The sequence below is a fragment of the Adelges cooleyi genome, unplaced genomic scaffold (genome assembly GCF_023614345.1).
Source record: "Adelges cooleyi isolate 19-005CV unplaced genomic scaffold, UGA_ACOO_1.1 ACOO_flye_CR_arks_rails_tigmint_CR_PRNA_168, whole genome shotgun sequence".
In the NCBI taxonomy this organism is placed as follows: Eukaryota; Metazoa; Arthropoda; class Insecta; order Hemiptera; family Adelgidae; genus Adelges; species Adelges cooleyi.
Genome location: NW_026095825.1, coordinates 207,805 through 229,294, shown reverse-complemented (window position 1 = coordinate 229,294; position 21,490 = coordinate 207,805). Strand labels below are relative to the sequence as shown.

At 31.3% G+C, this 21,490-nt stretch overlaps 1 protein-coding gene across 1 annotated transcript in view; it reads right to left on the bottom strand.

Annotated features, from left to right (window-relative positions):
* Positions 1 to 21,490, bottom strand: part of LOC126833022 (uncharacterized) — a 92,172-nt gene that overhangs the window by 66,943 nt on the left and 3,739 nt on the right. Inside the window, exon 2 of the mRNA XM_050564126.1 lies at positions 12,053 to 12,273. Within this exon, the coding sequence (XP_050420083.1) occupies positions 12,053 to 12,273 (221 nt within the window). The remainder of the gene's footprint in view (positions 1 to 12,052; positions 12,274 to 21,490) is intronic.

Below are 21,490 nucleotides of genomic sequence, written 5' to 3'. Positions count from 1 at the left end.
CGTGTAAAATATACAAGCACAACCGATGGAAACGATAATCTCTTTTTTTGTTCAATATCCTCAATTTGTGCCCGCGAAACTATCTATTTATATAGAAGAAAAAAAAACGTGCCAATAACTATAATGTAAACTTTAACCCAGCAATAATTACCATAAACATTATCGCCGTCTAACCGTTTGGCAAACGTCAACAATATAATAATCTAATCGAGAAAAACATAATTTTTGAACTACTTCGCTTCATAGCTAAAAATCAACGTCAACTCGGTAAAAGGCAAACATTTTATTTTGCACACTTTTTTTTTTTTTAATTTATGTAAATATTGTATTACTTCTATGAATATATTAATATAAATATTCCGAAGAAAGCCAATCGACTATCACAGTTTACGTTGTTGAAAATTAATTTTAGGAGTCGGTAAAAATCAATAGTAACTCAATATTAATTTTTACACGTTGTCTAGGTACATAATGGTTTGGTAGCTATTATGAATTTTTATGTACTCAGGAAAAAGCCCGGCTATTTTTAAAAAACAATTTATGGTGTTTATTGTTATTAAATAAAATATTGATCATAATACAATGGCTGCGTAAGCCAAAACACTTCCAAACGTATCAGTTCACTTTGTTGTCAAGAAATAGGTCATTATCACATACATCACCACTAAAATATGAATAATAATAATATATACAACACAAGTGTACAGAATACATCAGCTATAACTATAGTTGTCGAGGACCTATGTTTATTTACTTTTATTCAATAAGCCTCCCCTATTTTTGATTGTCAACTGGTTGCAAAGGGTACAAGGGTCAAGTGTAATAAAATATTACTTTGTATAATACAGTTCATAAATTGAATAAACAGGGTGATCAGTTTAGCGTAAAACCCGTTTTACTTTTCTGTTATTTACAATAATAGATAATTGTCTAATATTTAATTGTTATGCTATTATTTTTTAAAAGCTGCGTTAACTTTTGATCCTAAATGCTAGATCCTAGCTCATATATTTTATTGACATTTAAGTTAAGATAATTTACCGGAAATTATGACCAGTCGATAACCGGTTGGTTTTCGTCTAATACATTCGCTATCATTGACTATGAAAAAATTATTAATAGACAGAAATTTTCTCGGCTATATTAGCAGTGGTATTATCGTATACTCGAAACGTCTCTATTTATGGTTAGGCCAAGCGACATGGGCGATAGGAATGTTCGTCGAGCTGGAAGGATTTATGGGAAACGCCATGAGGCATTGCAGCACAATAGGCACATGTGTGCGCGTTTGTGTACACTGATGTGTACCGTGATAATAATATGATAATCGATGCGAATTAACGTCTCAGTACGATGCCAGTGGATGGGCGGATGCGGGGCTTTTATCATTTACTGTCCCGCCGGTGCTCGGGTGGTATTTTGTGTGTACACGTGTTCGTGCTTTTGATGTCGCAGTATAAACGTTTTGCCTGCGCGGATTTTACACGAAATGTATATTTATGATAATATAATACATATATATATATATATATGTATATTTATGTTCACATCACACCACACTACTCCCAAGGGAAGGTTTTTCCATTTCGTTGGCGTTTCGAAATATGCGATTTCCTATCGTCGTCGGGTCGCCCAAAGAATCACAAAAAAAAAACTTAACGAACCGACACAACGCCCGTCCGACGGTCTGTGTGTGTGTTTTATTGTATTGTATAGAGCTGTTTTTATTTTTTTAACTCGTATAGTATTCGTCTTACCGACATGATTTAAAAAAAAAAAAAAAAAACTAATACCGAGAAAATATTTTTGAAATTTGGTCACCACGTTTTAACTCCAAAATTATTCATACAAAACTGGTTTTTAACCAGCCAACTTTTGAAAAAAAAAAATGTAAATCTCAATAGTAAAAAAAAAATTCTGTACTTAATTAAGTTAAGGTTTTTGGCAGTCTTAACATAAATTTTAATCCATCCACCCATCACAAATTATGCATATGACACCGATTTTGATTACTTCCGTTTTATCATTTTGTTTCTCTCGTACAACGCCAAAATACTCATTTCCATTTATCATTGCCGGCATCACTACAATTTTTTTTTCTTTTTAATGCTTACTCAACAATGACAAATATAATCAGTTAGTCATGACGTGTCATGTTGTGCCGTTTCTTATGCGTTTTTTTTTGGCATTCCCTACATTCAGGTCTGCCTTTTCTACACCTGCAATTTTCATTAATTTTTACAGTGGCTGCTTCTTTTTGGAGAGCTGGTTTAGCTTGTTCTTTTCTTTTTTCCATTTGAATAATGGGTTTCCACGCGTTACTGATCTTCCAACCATCATCTCTATTGAAATTTTGTGGACACTTTTCAATTTCTATTGCCTCTTTATACATTCTTTTGCCGAAGTTGGTTTCTTTGTCAAGTATTTTTACTTTATCAAACTGGATAACATGCCCCGAGTTCATTGCATGTTCTGCTACCGCAGATTTGTCTTTCCTTTTATAGTCGACATCTCTTTCGTGTTCTTTTACTCGTATTTCAATAGCCCTTCCCGTTTGACCAATGTAAGACTTACCGCAAGTGCATGGTATTTCATATACACCTGGTGTCATCATTTCTTGTCAGTTTGATATATCAATCCACGAAAGTTTTAACGCATTTATTCAGATTTATTTCATAATGCCAAATATTCCACCAAATATACTTGGTTAACCGATTCTAAAATATACTAATAATTATAATTCACCACTTTATCTACACCACTTACTACTTTCATTCGATATCAAAAGGATTTATAAGAAAAAAAAACAATTAAAAAATACAATTTTTTTCACGGATGAATAAATTGGAAGGTGGGAAATCAAACGAAATAGGATAATGATCAAGTTGTTCTTTTTAGTACTTAATTATACCATTTATAACACATGCATGTATTTTTTTTTATCGTCACTCAGTATTAAAATGAAATGGTTATTGTAACAATGTAAACGTGCATCGGCAAAAGTGACAGTTGACGACAAGGACGTACCGAAATTGCCTATACAGCGCCCCGTCTATACGGTATTATTTTAGGCGTTGAGTGCAATAATGCATATATAAAGCTAACCCATACATTAAGATTAATTAATTAATAAAATTGACCAACTTAAAAAATTAAAAACAATTTAAATAAAATTAATAATGTTTTATATACATATATTTATTTAAATTAACGAATATTATAAAAAAAAATAAAAACAATTTTTTAAAATTATTTTTCATTTATTAAGTTGGTTAGTTTTATTAACTAATTAATTTTAATTTAGTTATTGCGCTCAACGCCTTATTTAGTCTGGTGTATTTTTTAGTACCTATATGTAGTATTATTACAATACAGAATAGTGTACATAACAAAAAAAAACATGACATATGAACTGAAAGTTAAAATTTTTATATTTAACAAAATTAACACTTAACTATAATACAACTTTTGAAGATTTTCCTAAACTCCTTTACTCGTCAAAGTCTCCTTAAATCCTACACGTTCTTTTTCTTTCCACATCGAAAGTTTTGAAAGTTAAAGTTTGCTTAATCGTTTTATTTGGTTGGTAAGATTTGTAACTGTTCTGTCTCCAAACCTGAGCATTGCTCAAAAGACAAAACAAAATAAACATTTATTACCCACTTCAAAAATACGATAGTATAATTTATTAGCATTTTCGTCGTAACCATAATCAAATAGAAAAAAAATGTCCATTGTGTTTTTCATTATTACATTACACGAGTGAGTAAACAAAAAACATATTTCAAACAATTCATTTTAAGCCTCGTGACGGTCGAGATAAGACGAGGAGAAGGGAAAAAAATGGAATTCAATTTTTTAAGTGATCTAACTATAATCAGAGCTGACTAGAAAAAAACAAAACCCAAAGTACCCCAGCGAAAGAAGTTCCGGCCCAAACTGCTTGTCAAATCGCTCACCAATATACAAAATGCAATTCGACCGTCCCTGCTATTTCGACGGTTTATTTATAATTAAAGCGTGTCAACGAATTTTCATAAACTAACGGCTGGCCGGCTAACTATTGCGGTACATAAACTATTAATCAAAAACAAAGTCAAAGACAAAGTCGAATCTCGAGAAAACGCCATCCGACGACGTTTTGTTTGCAATAATAATGTTAGTAGGAATTTATTTGAATTTATTATGCATATAAATACAATCGATTTTGTTACTATCAAGTACGGAAACGCACCGGGGCTTAGTAAATTCTCGAGACAAATAATCCCCATCCAAACGCCCTAAGATTTGTAAATAACGATAAACTCAAGGCGGTTAGTGTACTTGTTTTGTCGTCATTATTGTCACAAGTTAAGTAGACGGTAATATATATGCTAAACATTTACTTTACTTCTTCAGAAAATATCCTGTCCACTCGTGTGTTAATTCGTGACGTCGTACAAATAACGAGTACTACACAACAGATGTACACACTTGATTTGCGGCCAGAGTGGTTTTTTGTAAAGTTAGTACTATTACACACTTAAGAAAATATTGTACACAAGCATTTCCTTTTTTGTTTTCATTCTGACATTTATTTCAGTTGAAGAGCACAAACCAACGTCGGTTTTTGAAAAGTTTTGTGATATCAACCTGACATTATATTAAATAGTGGAATTTCTCGAGAAAATTATAAAACCGAATTGTTGAATACATTTGGAGTTCACCGTCGAGAGTTTTTTTGTGTTTTTTTTATCAGGACCTAACATTCACTTGAATACGTACTCAATAATGTGTTCAATAAAAAAAAAAAACTGTTAACCATACGATATATTTATTTCCGTAACTTCCGACTATATTTAAATATAATTGATATTTACTCGTTATCTAATGTTGGGTAATTTGATTATTATTAACATTTCTTGCAGGTGACAAATAATAATACCGTTTCTTGTAATTAAATAGCAACACAAACTCGTTTGATCGCTCAGTGCATAAATTGTTATCCGACGACGTTGGAATTATTATCTGACACGTGACACCAAGTTAAATCCGGCTTATGTGGATTTTTAATCACGTCGAATTAATCTGCCCGTAATCCGATTAACAAAATACATATAGTTTTTAAAATAAAAAGGCAAATCCGTGAAATATATTTTAGATTCTATGCGATAGCCGAGAAGGTAATGATTTTTGTAAGTTTTCAACTGAAAACATTTTAGGGAAATTATAAATAACAATTAAAATATCCAATATAAAATATCCAATTGAAATACTGCTCTTTGAAGTAGTTTTTCTTTTAACTCTAATCCTTGGTAAAAACTCATTAGTAATGTCGGCGAGATAATCACAGCAAGCGAGTACGAACACTGGAAATTATAAAAGTTCGGATTTATCGAGATTTAAAAAAAGAAAAAAACAAATTATAATAATTAATTAAAAAACTGTGTTTTATTACTTACTTAAAACTGAAACTGTTTGAGTGTCTTGTAATTTATTCATCCGGCGTTTATATTAAAATATAACTTAACGTTTTGAGGTATGAACATACAGTCATAATACATAAAATTGTTCATTATTTTTCATACTATGTTCTAATTAGTGATAAGAGTTCGAAAATTAGAATTTTCACAAAATACTGCTATTACAGCAATTTGGAATTATTATAAATAACGTATATAACATATATATATTCAAGTAAAAGGTTTTTGATGAAATTTAAAAAAAAAATACCCAAGACCAAAAAGATAAATTTGTTTTTATATAAAAGCAATTCATATAGATATATAACCATTTTCTTTATAAATTTTCATCAAAACATTTTACTTAGGTACACTGTTTTATACTGTAATGACATTTATTATTTAACGATTTTAAATAGCGTTTTTTGTGAAATTCCGGATTTTCGGATTCCCATCGCTAATTTTAATATGAACCAAAGTATTTGTTTTTTAAATAAACTAAGTTTAGTTTACTCAAATGCCCGCTCTTCTTCTTTGGCTGTTCATAATATATAATTCATATAAAATGTCAAAGTAGAGTTTCGATATAATTTTTAGAGCAAACATTTACTTACTTTATAATTATTTTACGAAAAAAAATTGCTGTGGACTTTCCAGCGTGCGTTCAATGTTGTTAATATTATTGGAAAATTTGTGAACTATGTTGACAGCTGGCACAAACACTATATCTATTACAAATATAACTACCACGAAAAAGTTTCCATAGCCGTTATCGTCATTGGTTTTAATTGTTATTAACTAAATAATCAATAAAACGAAATTATTACATCTGGATAGTTTGGTGACATTGTCTGATAGGCGGAACAAAAATGCTCAATTATTTAAATATAAAAGGCATTATAATTTTTAATCGAATTTTCGCATGGTATATATAATGGCAGTTTTTAGGACGATACTTGAAAAAATTATTTTTTTTTTTTGACAGGCATTTTAACGATTTCCTAACTGCGTTTTAATGATTGAATAATTATTAAAAGTAATAATTTACACTAAGCGCTCTATAAACATTTTTATAGAAAAAAAAATAATACAGAGTTCAAAATCGTGTCTCGTGAAAGTCTTTTTAACACGACTACGGTTTTAGCTTGCACGTAAACAATCTTTTGCGTCATGACATAAAAAAACCTTTATGGTCTGAGCTGCTTAAGATATTGTTAAATCAGCTGATAAATGACAGTGATAAGAATAATTATTCTTAAAAAATAATTAAATAGTTAAAATGATGAAAACCGTTAAATCAATAAAATAATAAAAAATATAGTTAAAATAAGTCTTGTACAAGTTGAATTAATATTATTATTATTTTAGCGATAAGAATGGAAGTCGACGTACGCTATTTTTGTGAGATTTATGTGTGTATAAAATTGTATATAATATATACATTTGTACTCGTGATTCTATGTTATCAACTTAACTTATAATTGTTATAAGCATAATTGCAAGTAAGGTTCTAAATCCCACAAAGATGACGAAAAATGGGAACTTCGATTATTCTATTGGCGGCATAAGCACTTAGCAATCAAGTTTATTATATATATCTGAGGTTGCTGATGTGATATCAGCAGCCACATTCAGCAGATTGACAAAGAAATCGGCCGATAAAAGATACGAGACTGATGGTTTTTTAAGAAACTTCCTAATTTCTAATTATTTTTTCACCCCCCCCCCCCACGTATTATGGGTGTATGACGTATGTATTCTATTTGTGAATAATATTCAATATTTTATTTTTGAAAAAAAGAAATTCGTGTTTAGTTTGTTTTGAGGTTTCTTCAACTATAAAAAATTGTTTATTATAACGCTTGAAATGTTTATCATCTTACATTATAAGCAAGCGTCGTAAAATGTAGTTTTAGACAAACTGCCAGTCATAACACAATGGAAAAGTAAAATAAAACTCTACTCTAAAAATACCCGCTTAAAAAAGACAACTACACATTTTTACTAGAACATAAAAAGTATATTATGCCGAACACATTTATTTCGAATTTTTGTGGATAATCAAACGTCAATTATACATTTTACTAAAATTAAAAATTTATATAATAGACACTAGTTGGCAAAAAGGGTTTAAATTAGAGCTGCCGATTACACGTGTAAGTTTTAATAAGACCTGTAATTTTACGCGATACTATTATTTAATTAATGCTTGTCACTAAAAATAAAGTATTACAGCCATTGGATCAAGTTAGTGGAATCTTTAGAATATATGTCTTGACCACCATTGTATTTTTTCTAGATTGGTGTGGTCTACTTACACGGGTATTCGAACTACACGAACTTGTCCTACACGTGTATTTAAAATACATTTGTGGTAAATAAACTTTCTCACAATTTTCCTTTTACTACCAAAAAGTGAAAGAAAATTAAAATTTTTTTATAATATTAAGACTTTTTTAAGATATTACTAACGTTAAAAAGTATTTGAGTAATTGTATTTAAATAAATTATTAGAATACCATTTAAAATATGTTTTAAATACTTCAATATTATTACTTTAAAGTCAAAATGTTAATTAATGTTGTATTTTCATTGTTGGTAAACAATTCAACTCCAAAACTATGATCACTTTTCAGCGATTTACCGTTGTTTTTAAACGAAATATGTTAAAATGTAAAAAAATTATATTAACGCGTTTAACAAGTATATTAATATATAACAAAATATTAAAGTCGAAAACCAAAATATTTCTTTTTTAGTATATATTTTTTTTTTATACACAGAATTGATGAGGGGGAACTGTTGATTACATGACTCTCTTTATACTATGTTAATATTGAAAATAACGAAGATCATTTAATTTATTTTTTCAACAGACAAGACATTTATAATAGTACATTTTTTTTTTGTATTTAAGTATACACGTTGGGTGTTTGCACAGATTTATTAAATACTAATTTCAAAATTATTTTAAATACTATTTAAACGATCGTATATTCGTGTAACAAAAAAAAAAAGTATTTACTACACGATTGGATATGGCAGACCATTGAAATCAATTTGAATAGATGTTTTTCGTTGACACTGGCATTATATATAAAAACAGGCCGAGTGATTTTTTTTTTTTTATTAATTGACCGCCCCGAGGCGAATCGAATTGGTCGTACAACGACGTTCGTTAGATAATGTACTTTCCAATTCCATTTGACGGGAATTCTTATTTAATTGAACACTCGATCAAAAACGTCCGAGTGCGAAAGTATAGCGCGAAACAACTACCAAACGCCGGCAAGAGGAGCGTTTTGTATAGGCGGGTCCGCGCATTATTTGACATTACACCTACCGTTGTAGTAGGCATAGTATTTCAGCAGAGTAAATAATAACCGCAGTGAACCGAGTCGTCAGATGGGCAGAATAGGTATAAATTCTGCTGAGATTTCCAAAAAAAGTATTCGTCGTCGCGATTCGTTTTTGCAATCATAGCAAACCACGTCACGCTCGAACGCGCGGCCGTTGATTTATATATTCGAATATGTGCCAAAAAACGCATTTTGTATATACAGCCCCCTGATTTTTTTTGATTTTTTTTTTCAAAAGTAACACGCCTCCACCATTTATGGTTTCGTCATGATATTTTGCGGTATTAAAGAAAATTACTAAAGATTTAAAATCGTTAAGTGTTTCCCGCAGCTCTTATCAACTCGAAAATCTGAATGGTAACACACGTATTCAACGAACTTTATAAATTAAGAATAATTTGCCAAAAACGTTGACTAGTCGATAACCAGTTTTGGATAGTTTAAATTCACGACGGCAGAAAAGGTGGAGTGTAGTAGTATATTTGAAATACTAAAAAAGATAAGAGATGGGCTATATATTAAGGTTTTGTACGATTTTCTCAAAAACCTAACCTATTCTAATCTCCTTGGTGTAAAGAGAGGAAAGGCGATAGTCAAGTCTGGATAAGGAAGGAAGGGATGGAGGATAATCGATAATTCCTGGACAACTAATAGGAAAATAAACTGATGAGAGATGATTGATAAAGAGACGGAAAATCAGCTGATCATAAGACATGTTCATGATCCAATGTCTTTCCTTCGAGGGAAAAATTGAATTTAAACAAAAGACCGAGCTTATGCTTAACATGAAAAACGAATCGGTAATCTGTAATGGTATGACTTATCTGATAATAATATGCAAGTCAAAAATCTAATTTGACTACCGTTGTTCCGTCAGTCACCAAATATAATGATACACGTCATGTTTTGTGTTCGGCAATTTCATTCCACTGTAATTCGACGCTTTTCAATGTACTTTTTATTTCTTTGGAATGTACACAACTTTCCTTTAAGCACGCAGAATTGGGTAAATACTGATATGATTCAAAGTTCTTGGCGTGTTCCAGAAAATTGCTTTGTTAAATTACATAAATTTGCCTGTTCCTTTGCATTTAGTTTGATAGCTAAATTTTACAAAACCGTAGTCGACATGATAATTAGACCTTCAAAATTAACGCGGCAAAATCGATACGTTCAACAATTTTAATTACCTTCGGGTGTAGGTAGTAAAAGTTCAAACAATTTTTATTTTCTACCTACTCACGCTAATAATATATTTTTCAATGCATCTTAACAGTATGAACAAGACGAGCGGATATTTGTCTATTTATATAATAACTTTCGACAATTTTAAAATCACATTTTTTGTACAATTATTCTTTCCCGGGTTCAATACTATACTGGTTTATCCCACGACATAACTTTACACTTGGCATAGAGTGATTTCACAATAAAAGATCCAATTAAGTTTGGCACGTGAGTCATATGTTTTACCATTATAACATAGTAAAGATGATACTGAATACCATCAAACCAGTGGTTTTAATTAGTAATTACTTTTTCCCTTTCCACCGTGACGGTGTATCAACTGTTGACATAATTTTTCAATTGTCGTTATCGCTGCACGGGTCTAAGTGTATTTTCAATTTTTCTTAATTTTTCTAAAGACGATTTCGATAATTCCGGCATTAATCGATTTCGGTTCGAAATTATCGTGATTCATCGTGTTTAGACTATAATCATGTCCCAGGGGGGTTGATGTGTGTATTTCACTCAAACTCCGTTTACAAACGGTTCGGCTTTTGCACATGATATTTATACATCATAATAATATATTAGGTTTGATTTTAATTGCAGACCAGTGTAATAAATATAGTTCGACGTTTGCCTGGATTAACGGGGACGGACAGCATTTTGAAAAAGAAAAAAAGATACGTTTCATTCATCAGAACGAATAAAACGACAAACGTCGACCCGATTGAACATTATACGAGACCGCCAAATAATAAATATCTTACATAAAAGCAGCCGCGTGCGCTTACAATTTTCGCTCAGCCTACATTCAACTAAACGCATAGTTGAAAAATCCTATTTCGACGATAAACGTTGGTTCGCGTGTTGCAAATCGACCTTAAGACAAACGACCGTTCGACCTTTGTACGACTAATTAAACGCCGCGTCGAGACCTCACCAAAATTATTATCCAACAACGTTCCGTTTGCCATTGACCACAGCACGGATGTTTTTAAGCAATCTAACGCGTATTATTTTGTGCTTCGGTACTCACTATATAATACATAATATATATATATATATATATATACACATTATTCTCTCTCTAAATGCGCTGCAAGGGATCCCCGCGAGGGGCTAACGCGTGAAGCCGGACAAGGGACACAGCTGGTAACGGCGTACGGATTAAACGCTTCGTGTACGAATGTAGAACACAGTGTGATGTATAGCATAATTCAGATACAATCGTAAAGTCCTCTAAAAAACAAATAGACGAAAAAAATATCGTATAAAAAACGTAAGTAAAGTGCAATGGTATCGATTAATTTTCTCACAAACTAAACGTGCGGTTAAAATACAAACAGCTGGAACTCTGCACGGGTAATTAAAAAGGCTAAAAAAAATTTTTATTTTGCTCTGGTGGTGTAATATAAAATGAAATTTCCGGCGCGTATAGCTTTAAAATGTTTAAAAGTGTGACAAACGCAAGTGATCAAACAGTTGACTGTTGCATCAGAGTCGGTTAGGTCAACAAACTACTTTGCTGATTGTCCGGAACTTCTAGACAGAACTTCTAACTGGCCATTATTTTCATCCCTTCTAATAATTAATTATGCATTATTGCATAAAAATACTAATCGACTAATGTGTTACATCCCATCTGGACCATCTTAAACCCACTCGACAACAACGTAGAGTTTCAAAAACACAGTGTTGGATGTCAGTGTTATTAATACGCTAAACTCGTGCATAATTTTCGATCTTACGATAAAAATCACACACGGAAAACAAACAAGTTAATTAATTTATCGTTACGGGGCTTGTGTTCACGTTTTTAGTCTTTATTAACCTAACCTCGCACGATTAAAAAATTAAGAAACTAGCGTTACTAACACTTCTGTGCATTTTGTAAACGTAAAGGTCGCTAGAGTTCAAGATTAACTGGACGGGTTATGAAAATGACATAAGTCTTTATTCTTTGTTTGAACTTTATGATAAAATACACTCTTGATATAGCGTTATCTAGCAAGTGTAAAGTACCTGGAAGTTCCAAAAAATTTGAAGTCCGACGTTGCCGTCCACGGGCGGTAGCGTTGAAGTTAAGCGGGGCCAGCTCTTCGTTAGAAAATTGCGAATCCCGGCTGCTCCTGCGGGAAGCCAAGTAGGCCAGACCTCGTCCCCTGGGCGACGAAGGTCGAGATAACGAAGCCGATGTTATGGAATGATCCTCTTCCGTACATCCAGTCAAATCGGATGCCGATCTGAAATGCAAAATTGGATATTCTATTAAAAAGAAAACACAAAAAGGTTACACAAGTATATATAATGAAATGCTATAAATTTTTTTCGTATTAGTTTTATTTCACACGACATTCTATTGCGTTGTACTAAATATGCGTGTGTGTGTTTAAGGAATGATACGTTGATAAAAGATGAACAACTTATATGGTCCAAGAAAATAAAAAAAAAACCCAAAGAAGATTGGGGACGTATCGCTTTCGCACGATGAGTTACTAGTTTGTTTCAGCTGGTACAAGCCAATAGTTTAATATAATAAGGTGCGCCATAATAAAATATACCAAACCCGAGTTTCCATTAAAAAAGGTTCAACACACATTTAATTTTTCAATAGCGTTTTATTTATTGTTTTAAAAGTTAATTTTGATGTATAACCTACCTACACGCGTGTAGACCGGGGGTTCGGTAATATAAAAAAAAACCACAAAGCTATAATAATACCTAATAATAGTAACACAAATAATTATTTAGAAAAATACAGGTGTACGGTGGTCAAATGCGGTATTATTTTGGGCGAGTTCGCGATGATTATCTTTGATGTGAATACCAAACAAAAAACCGCGCTATAACACAAACTCGCCATGACTTTTGCCATTTACACAACGTTACATTACCTAATGATGTATTATAAACAACAAAAACCTTACCTCAGGCATGGGTATGATTTGTACGTCGGGCCTAAAATATCCGCGATAAGTGAACTCGATAAACGCGGGAGGGAAAAGTTTTTCCCGGCTTTTGTTTTTACCCCTATTTACCCCGACTTTTAATCGCGTCAAGGAATTCCAATTGAAATAGACTTTGGCCGCAAACGTCGTAAAATACTACGAGAAGCATGGCGGTCAAAGTAAAAGCGCTAACCCATAAAAATAACTTAACATTGGACGGTTTGACTCGTGTAACTATGCATTACACCCCCCCCCTCCCCCACCTTCTCAAAAAAAAAGGCTTGATCAAGAAAAAGTATCGTCGAAAAACCTATACAACCCACTCGGTTTATCTTGAGCAGTTTTGTAAATGACCTTTCATAAACCACAGAACTTTTCTAGACAAGTAAGACGATCCGGCGAAAATCACATCGTTCAAAAATCAAAATGGTGAACAATTATTTTTAAACATGCATCGTTTGTGTTCAGGTACATTAAATGTACCCGAATTAATTAAAACCTTGAAAAAAATATATAACTCTTGAATAAAAACAATGTTTGTGGATATGGTAATTACCGAATTTCCTTACTCGTCTCTTCTAAACCGTGCTGGGATCTGCACAAATGAATTATCTGAGCTGGTGTAAACGATAATTCGCTACATAATTTATTAGCTTTTGCCGGGTGGTTAGTGGTTACGCCTCAATAATTAAGTATACATAATAACGCCCTAACGCAATCCCGCCTAAACGTAATGGCACAGGTGTTGGAAATTGAAATTTGATCTTTTCCACGTACACTGTCTTAACGGTTTTTTACATAAAAAAATAATAACCATTTACCCGGTAGGCGGGTGGTAACCTACGTACGTCTCTGTTTATTTTACAAAATTGCGTTTGGAAGTGTTGTATTACCCGGACGCCTATAAAACATTACTAAAATAATAACGACACTTTTTAATTATCATTATTGTTATTCTGGCAATCAAATTTTAAAAAGTCGACCCCCGACGACTATAAACACTAAAAGGGTTAATGATACAAAATAAAAAACCCCAAGCCAAGCTATTCACGATTGGGGTTAAGTTGTAAAATATTATTATACCTCCGTTTATTTTGTACAGCTGTTAAACAAGTATTCAAATTTATTCGCAAAAATAATAATCGTTCTCAAATATTTGCCAAAATGAATTGAAAATTATTTCAATAAAAAGGTCCAACTCGAGTGTCTGCGTTTATTATACGGGATATATAATGTAATTAATTCCAAAAATTACTAATTAGTGTTACTATAAATGATGTTAAGCCTTGATCATTGATATAATAAAATGGATCAATCGTGTAGCTTCTCTGTCGAATAGCAGTCAGGTCAATCTGATAGATGCCTAAAGTAAAAAAAAAAATTATTTATGAGACAGATAACTAATTATATTGTCATTGGCAGATCCTAAGAGGTGAGAAAATTAACGACCACACCCTTATTTCGCTTGATGAGTTGTACTACTGTTTATTATTTAATTTCATTAAAAAAACATTGTAAAATACATCCAAAGTATAGTTGGTTTTAGAAATAAAGGACCATGAAAATATACATTTAAATCGATCAAAAATCATAACTGGAACTACCACAACTTTTTTGTCCGTCAAAATAAATAGTTATACCCCAGCACTTACGGATCTTCAAAACTACAAGTTCAAAAACTATGGACAGAGAGAGGAATTATGTTGAGTGTAAAAAATATATTATACATGAGGTGAAAATATAGTACATCAAGCTGATCGCGGCTATTTATTAAGAGAGAAAATATTATAGACAATGTATTTAAAAATAACTAATTAAATCAATTCAGTTTAGTCATTATTATAAATTGTTTTCTGGTAAATTTGTAGGTATTAGCTTAAATGTATGATTTTCAACGATTCAAATGTTTTATTTTTTGTCCTAGTCATTATGGTGGCAATAAAAAGACCTAATGAAAACATCCATTATGCTTCAAATAGTAAAATTATACAATAGTAGAATTATACTTTTATAGTCCGCATTTATTTACAATTTTTTTTTTTTCAGTTTCCAAAAATACCTAAATTTGTTTAAAAAAAAATATGTAAAATTGTATCTCTTATAACGTCACATAGTGATTTAATTTGAATAATCAGAGAACTATATTCTAAACTGTAAGTAGTCTTCCTCTGATAAAAAAACATTAAATTACCAAAATCCGATTAGGTACTCTATACATGGTACCATCATTTTCTTTGTTAGTCGTGCAAAATTATATTTAAGCAAAAAAAAAAACGTCAATTAATGTCAATTTAAATTACTCTAAGCATCCCAGAACTTTTAGAACAACTGTATATAATATAAATTATGTTGAAATGTACTTGTTATTTATTTATATATGAAAAAAATCCGCCCCTCTCGTTAATCAAAACTGTACCTACCCCTGCGTTAAGGGGCGTACTTGGGTAAATTGATAAAATGTAACACATTTACTATACATTCTTATATTTTATAACCCAAGATTCACACACAGTCCATTTGTAATAATAACACTAGGGTTGAAGAGACACTTTTAAAACTACCGGTGAATCACTCTCAAATAAAAAGCTTCAATGCGATCTGTGACTGTAGGCATATTTCATATAGATACAATTATTGTAAAGGTGTTAATCTACTTTAAAACAATTTTTTTAGTATTAAAGTGGCAACGATAAGGGTTGATCGTCTGTACATTAAAATTATGTTGCCGCTGTAACACATATATTGTAACATTAAAATTATACAGCTAACAATGAAACGAAACTATTTTTCAAGTATCTGTCGACTGTTGATTCATTCAAGTGTAATTCTCCCCTCTCTTTTGGGTTTCCTTAATAAAATAGTACTTTGAATTACAGATTTTTGAGAAAACTGTATATGATAATGACCCTCTCTAATTTCTAACTTAATGACGATTTTCAGGTCATAAGCCCCAAAACTATAATTTCCACCTCTTCCAGGGGTCCAATAATAGTATGGAACTATTTCGATTAGTTTTAAAAAAAGAAATGGCACCCCTTAATTTTGAGTTGAAGTATATGTAAATTTTGTATGGTGTCTTTTTCTTGATTCGGAAAGGAGAAGGGATGAACTTTTAAACATTTTAGTCCAATAAAGTACTGTTTAAGCACTATTTCCAAGATATATACTTGCTATATGAAAAAAATCGGTGTAACGATTTAGAAGACACAAAAAAATAAAAACAATATATGTATTCTCAGCTCCGCACTGAAGCTAAAAAATATAATAAAAAGCACGAAACAGAAGTAAACTTAATGGAGTAGCCTATTATGGTTTTTTATTTCTATGGCAACACAACGATTGCGGAGCTCAGATGATAACAATCTGTTCACACGAGTAAAAAAAGACATATCTTTTTTTAACACGCTTATATTAGCTTCACGTTGTATGTATGTATGTATGTAACTATGTAACTAAAAGAGATAGGCAGTCGAACGTACATGCGTGTATTCATCGTTGTTTACCTGAAGTTTTCAAGTAATACAGACACGTATGTACTAGAATTAAAAAACACGATTTTAAAGCACATCGAACTAAAAAGTGGAAAATAAAAAAATATAGTTTAAAAAAACTAAAAAACACGCTTAAATAGTAAAATAAACTAAAAAGTAGAAAATAATTTTCAATATAGAAATCAATTAATAAAAAATGAATAGTATTGTTGTGAAAAAAGTGTGGGGCGCTTTTCAAGAACTGATATAAGTAGCACCCCACGCTTTTTTCACAATAATACTATTTATTTTATTATTAATTGATTTCTATATTGAAAATTATTTTCTACTTTTTAGTTTATTTTACTATTTAAGCGTGTTTTTTAGTTTTTTTATACTATATTTTACTCGTTCGAACTGCCGGTGTCGATTAAGTTAATGTCTGTCAAGCACCTTTTTTGTGCTTACTGTTGACTTACCTTACACGGAGAGTATCACACGCGAATGTTCAACGAAATCACCTACGTGCTTTTGTTCGGTTTTCTTTAACTTACATCGAAATGTTGAGAGCTGTTTACAAATCCTGGCTGTCTTTTATTTTTCACATTACCGTCTCCCACTCAATCAATAGCCATTCTGGCTAATTGGACAGTTTCTCGTGTGCGCTAGCGTTTAAAAAAACTTAATAAATGTTGAAACTGTACAGCACGTTTACTAATCTTCACGCTTCAATTCATCCGAGATAAAGTTCCAAGTCGATAGTCGACATTTCTTCGATTTTCTTCTTTCAATAGCGCAAGTTAGTGATGGGAATCCGAAAATCCGGATTTTTCAAAAAAACGCTTTTTAAGTCATTTGAAAATCAGACATAGTTGTTAAATACTTTTACAATATAAAGATGTGTACCTAAGTAAAATTTGTTGATAAAATGTTTTTAAAAAAAACTCTTAACTTTGTCTACAAAATGCTTTCGGTTTTCAACAAATCCGAAATTCAAAAGCAGTTTATCTCTTTGGTGTTTTGTTTTATTTTCACATATTTATCAAAAAAATGTTACTTAGATATAGAGCTTTATATTGTAAAATTATTTAACACTTAAATGATTTTTAAGTAGCTTAAAAAGCGTTTTTTTGTGAAAATCCGGATTTTCCGATTCCCATCACTAGCGCAAGTAGTGTGCATATATACTAGTTGTATAGTTTTAAAAAATTGTACTTATATAAAACAAATATTACAATTTCTAATTTTATGGGGTTAGTTTGCCCCTCCCTATTTTTTTCCAATGTTTGGTTTCTTTGACCTAAGTAAAAAAAAATTTGAGTGTACTTTATTAGTTGTGATCAATTACGTGTTTAATTAACACGTAGCCAACGAATAAAGTCTATTACCTATCTGTTAGGTACTTAGAATGTATAAAAATCTAAGTCGTGCTATAATGTGTAATTGCAAAAGTAATGAATAAAAAAAGTCAGGCATACTCTTTGCATCAATTATCATCTAAATATTGAGAATAATCTGTAATGCCACTGTCCTTGGATTGAATAAATCCGACGTGTGTACAGATTGATTTGTTATGGACAAGACACTCATTTACTCTTTATACGACCAGTCAACATTTTCAACAAATTATTGTTTATTTTTTAATTGAATACGTACGTTGCGATTTAAATTTAAAAACTTGATGACATGCAAAATACTAAAAAAAAAGTAATGCAAGTACATTTATAATATTACAAAAAAAAAAAATGAAAATGGCAAAAGTAAAAACAACAAAATAACAATAATTATTTTAGGAGAAAAATGAACGTCCTATTCTTAATGAATCGTCCTGCAAATCTGTTAAATTTCAAACCGTGACAATTGCTTATATATATATAAGTAAGTGAACATGTATATGTGTGTTGTGTATATATGTATGTATGATATTATACATACCCATTCATTCAGTGCGTCAAAGATAAATGATTATTGCACTGTGCATTGGGAAAAGATCCTTTTCAAGCGGAGTGAAGACAAACGATTTGAATATTTAAGCGAAAACGATGCATACCGGAAAATTACACGATACCAGGAGATACTGGAAAGGCGCATGGTTCAAATCGTTTTTGCACATTTATATTATAATACGGTCCTACACTAAACCCATATAGCTCCGACCGAGCATACCGGCTATTATTAATTATTCACAAGACGCGTTAAGTATGTACTTATGTGGTCCGCCCTATCGTAACGGAGTGTATAAATAGTACGTAAAATACCTGCTACCCATAAAATTTAATTGGAAATATTTCGCAAATGCATAAATAAAAAAACTGTTTACGGCATTAACGAAAATAGGCGGGGGGGGGAGAAGAATTAATACCAGCAAACAACTCCGAAAGCTCCCTCAGAATTTCAGCTAAAGTAAAATTAATTCATTCAGAGCTATTAGTGAAACTTATATTGGTTGCTACAATTTTTTTTTTTTTTTTTTTGACAGCTTGTAGGACGGTTCACTAAATATGATCTACTCCAAACAATGACTATTGTATTTATATGCCTACTAAAAATAATAGACGTTTCAACTTCGCCGCGTACAGGTGTGTATATTATACACTGTATAAGTGCTTTTAAATTGAGTAAAAAATAGCATCCTATAGCCACAAATTTAAAAAGTTACGAAGATCTTAGTAAGCCTTAAATCTCATCAACTAAAAGTTCAATTTAAAGTCAAAGTCCATTTATTATTTGATTATTGACAGTTAGTCATTATGTTGTTAGTATTAAATTTTACATTACTTTAACCCGTTATCAATACGACGTAGTAACTGCATATTTTCTAAAACGAAAAAAAAAAACACAAAGAAAAAACTTAATTTTTTTTACCAAAACAACTTGAAAGTTATTTAATTAGATTTGTGCCGCATCTACATAGATGTACTATACTAAAAGGGATAAGTAAATCTGAAAATTTCTCAAAAACCATTTCGTGTCTTGGACTAAAAGCTTTTTGTTTTTTTTTTATGATTTCGTTTTTTGTCATAGCACAATCCTTAGAGTATATATCATCCGATGAAATTAGTTTTATTAACAAAATGTAACAAACGTTTTAAGGATTTAATTTAGCTTAAAACGTTTAACAGCGCCTAATGAGAGCAGTTTAAGCAAAAAGTAAAAAATGATGCAAGATTGTAAATGTAACATTTTAAAACAGGCTAAATAACGAAACTATAAGAATATTTGCACACTTGAAAACCAGGACCGAATGAAGATAACACGGAATTGAAGTGACTGTGTTGGTTTAAAAAAATAATAACAATAATATATCAAATATTAAAATAACAACAACTTTATAACACTTAATATTGTCAATAACGCATTGAAGTTTAACTTCACCCGTGTGTCCCGTGACACACACATAAGTTGTCGTTATGTAAAGTATATTTTGTAAAATTCCCAAACCATGCATAATCGGGGTTTTCGGTAATTTTTCAGCTGTTTTTTTTTTTGAATAATTTAAATAATTTAAAAAACGTACCTCGTACGAATATTATGGTTTTTACCTTGTCACTAAGTGTGTACATGCAGACCGTGGGTTTTTTCTCATTTTCATTTGCTTTTTAACACAACTCGGCCTACTCAGACATGTTGGATGGCCAAATGTTAATATATGCATATATATATATTAAAAAAAATGTTGGGATTTACCGTAAAGCTAAATTGAATGATTTCAAAATACAGTTAGTTAATGCCTTCTGCGTTTATGTCTGTGCAATATAATATACCTATACCAATGTATCCGGGTAAATCTCGGTCGCATAAACTCGCCAATCTTTTACCTCTTAACTCCGTAGAATCCATTAAATATTCTTTGCATCGAACATAAACCAAATGACTTTTATATAAAAAAAAAAACCCCCCGTTAAAGGCAAAAAGAAAACTGTGTGCGTCATGGGACACGAGATTGAATTGAAACTTATATCTTTTTTTTTAACCTGTGTAGTCCCAGAAGAGCATAATTATTATCAATTACTTTAAATTTGATTCGTCTAAAGTATGGCCGCCCAGTCGCTGAGTGGTCGAAACAAAGGTCCGGTATGTCTTCTTAGGCCGGCGTGGCATAAGAAGTTTCATTTGAAATATCCAACTACGGCTATATAGTGCTATAATAATAATTGGTTTAAACGGTTTTGAAAACAAAACGTTATCGTTAGAAATAATGCAACACTAAAGCTTAATGGCCGTTTTAACTTGCCAATTGGCGGTGTAAAACAAGACGATAAACGGGTTCAAAGAGAGTTGTCGGCGAAGGCCAAGATGAAAACAACGATGAGCAATAATAATATGACAATAGTTTTGTGCCAGAGAGTAAGTTTGTGCGAGAAAGAACGAATGAAATATGTAAGAACGACCATAATAAAACACTTAATGGCCAGCGAGGAGAAATTATACTTACAAATTTATATTACAGACAAAACGATGGCCGACGACGGTTCAGCGGACGTACAATATAATAATAATTGCGGTTTAAGTTTAACGGTTTTTCTTTTCCACGAAATTACAAAGAAAAGCTACAAAAAACGGCCGGTATCACGACAATATTTAAAAGCAAATAATATTCAATAAGAACCCCCGTTCGAGACGTTTGAGGTGTTGACGACAGAGCTAATTTTAGGTAAATAAAAAGTTTAAATACAAACCGTGAACCATTAAGAAAACACAATTTCATTTCATTTATTTTAATGTTTACTCGGAAGAAGCGTGCAAAATCAAGCACAGACAAAGTTTTTCGGAGAAAACCACAAAAGAATAATAATTTATTGTTCTACGGACGAAAATATATAAGCTACTTTGTGTGTGTCATTTGTATAAAATATCTCTTAAGTCGTTGTTGACAAAGTTTTATTTTCCGTTCCGCATTCTGATTATTTTAAAGGTAAGTTTTATGTATATAATCCCTCAAAAAAAAAAAATAAATAAATAAAGCTAGTTCCTTTTTTCGAGCTAAGAAATTGTAATATTTTTTTGTTCAAACACTAGCTTACATATTTTGTTTAACTAAC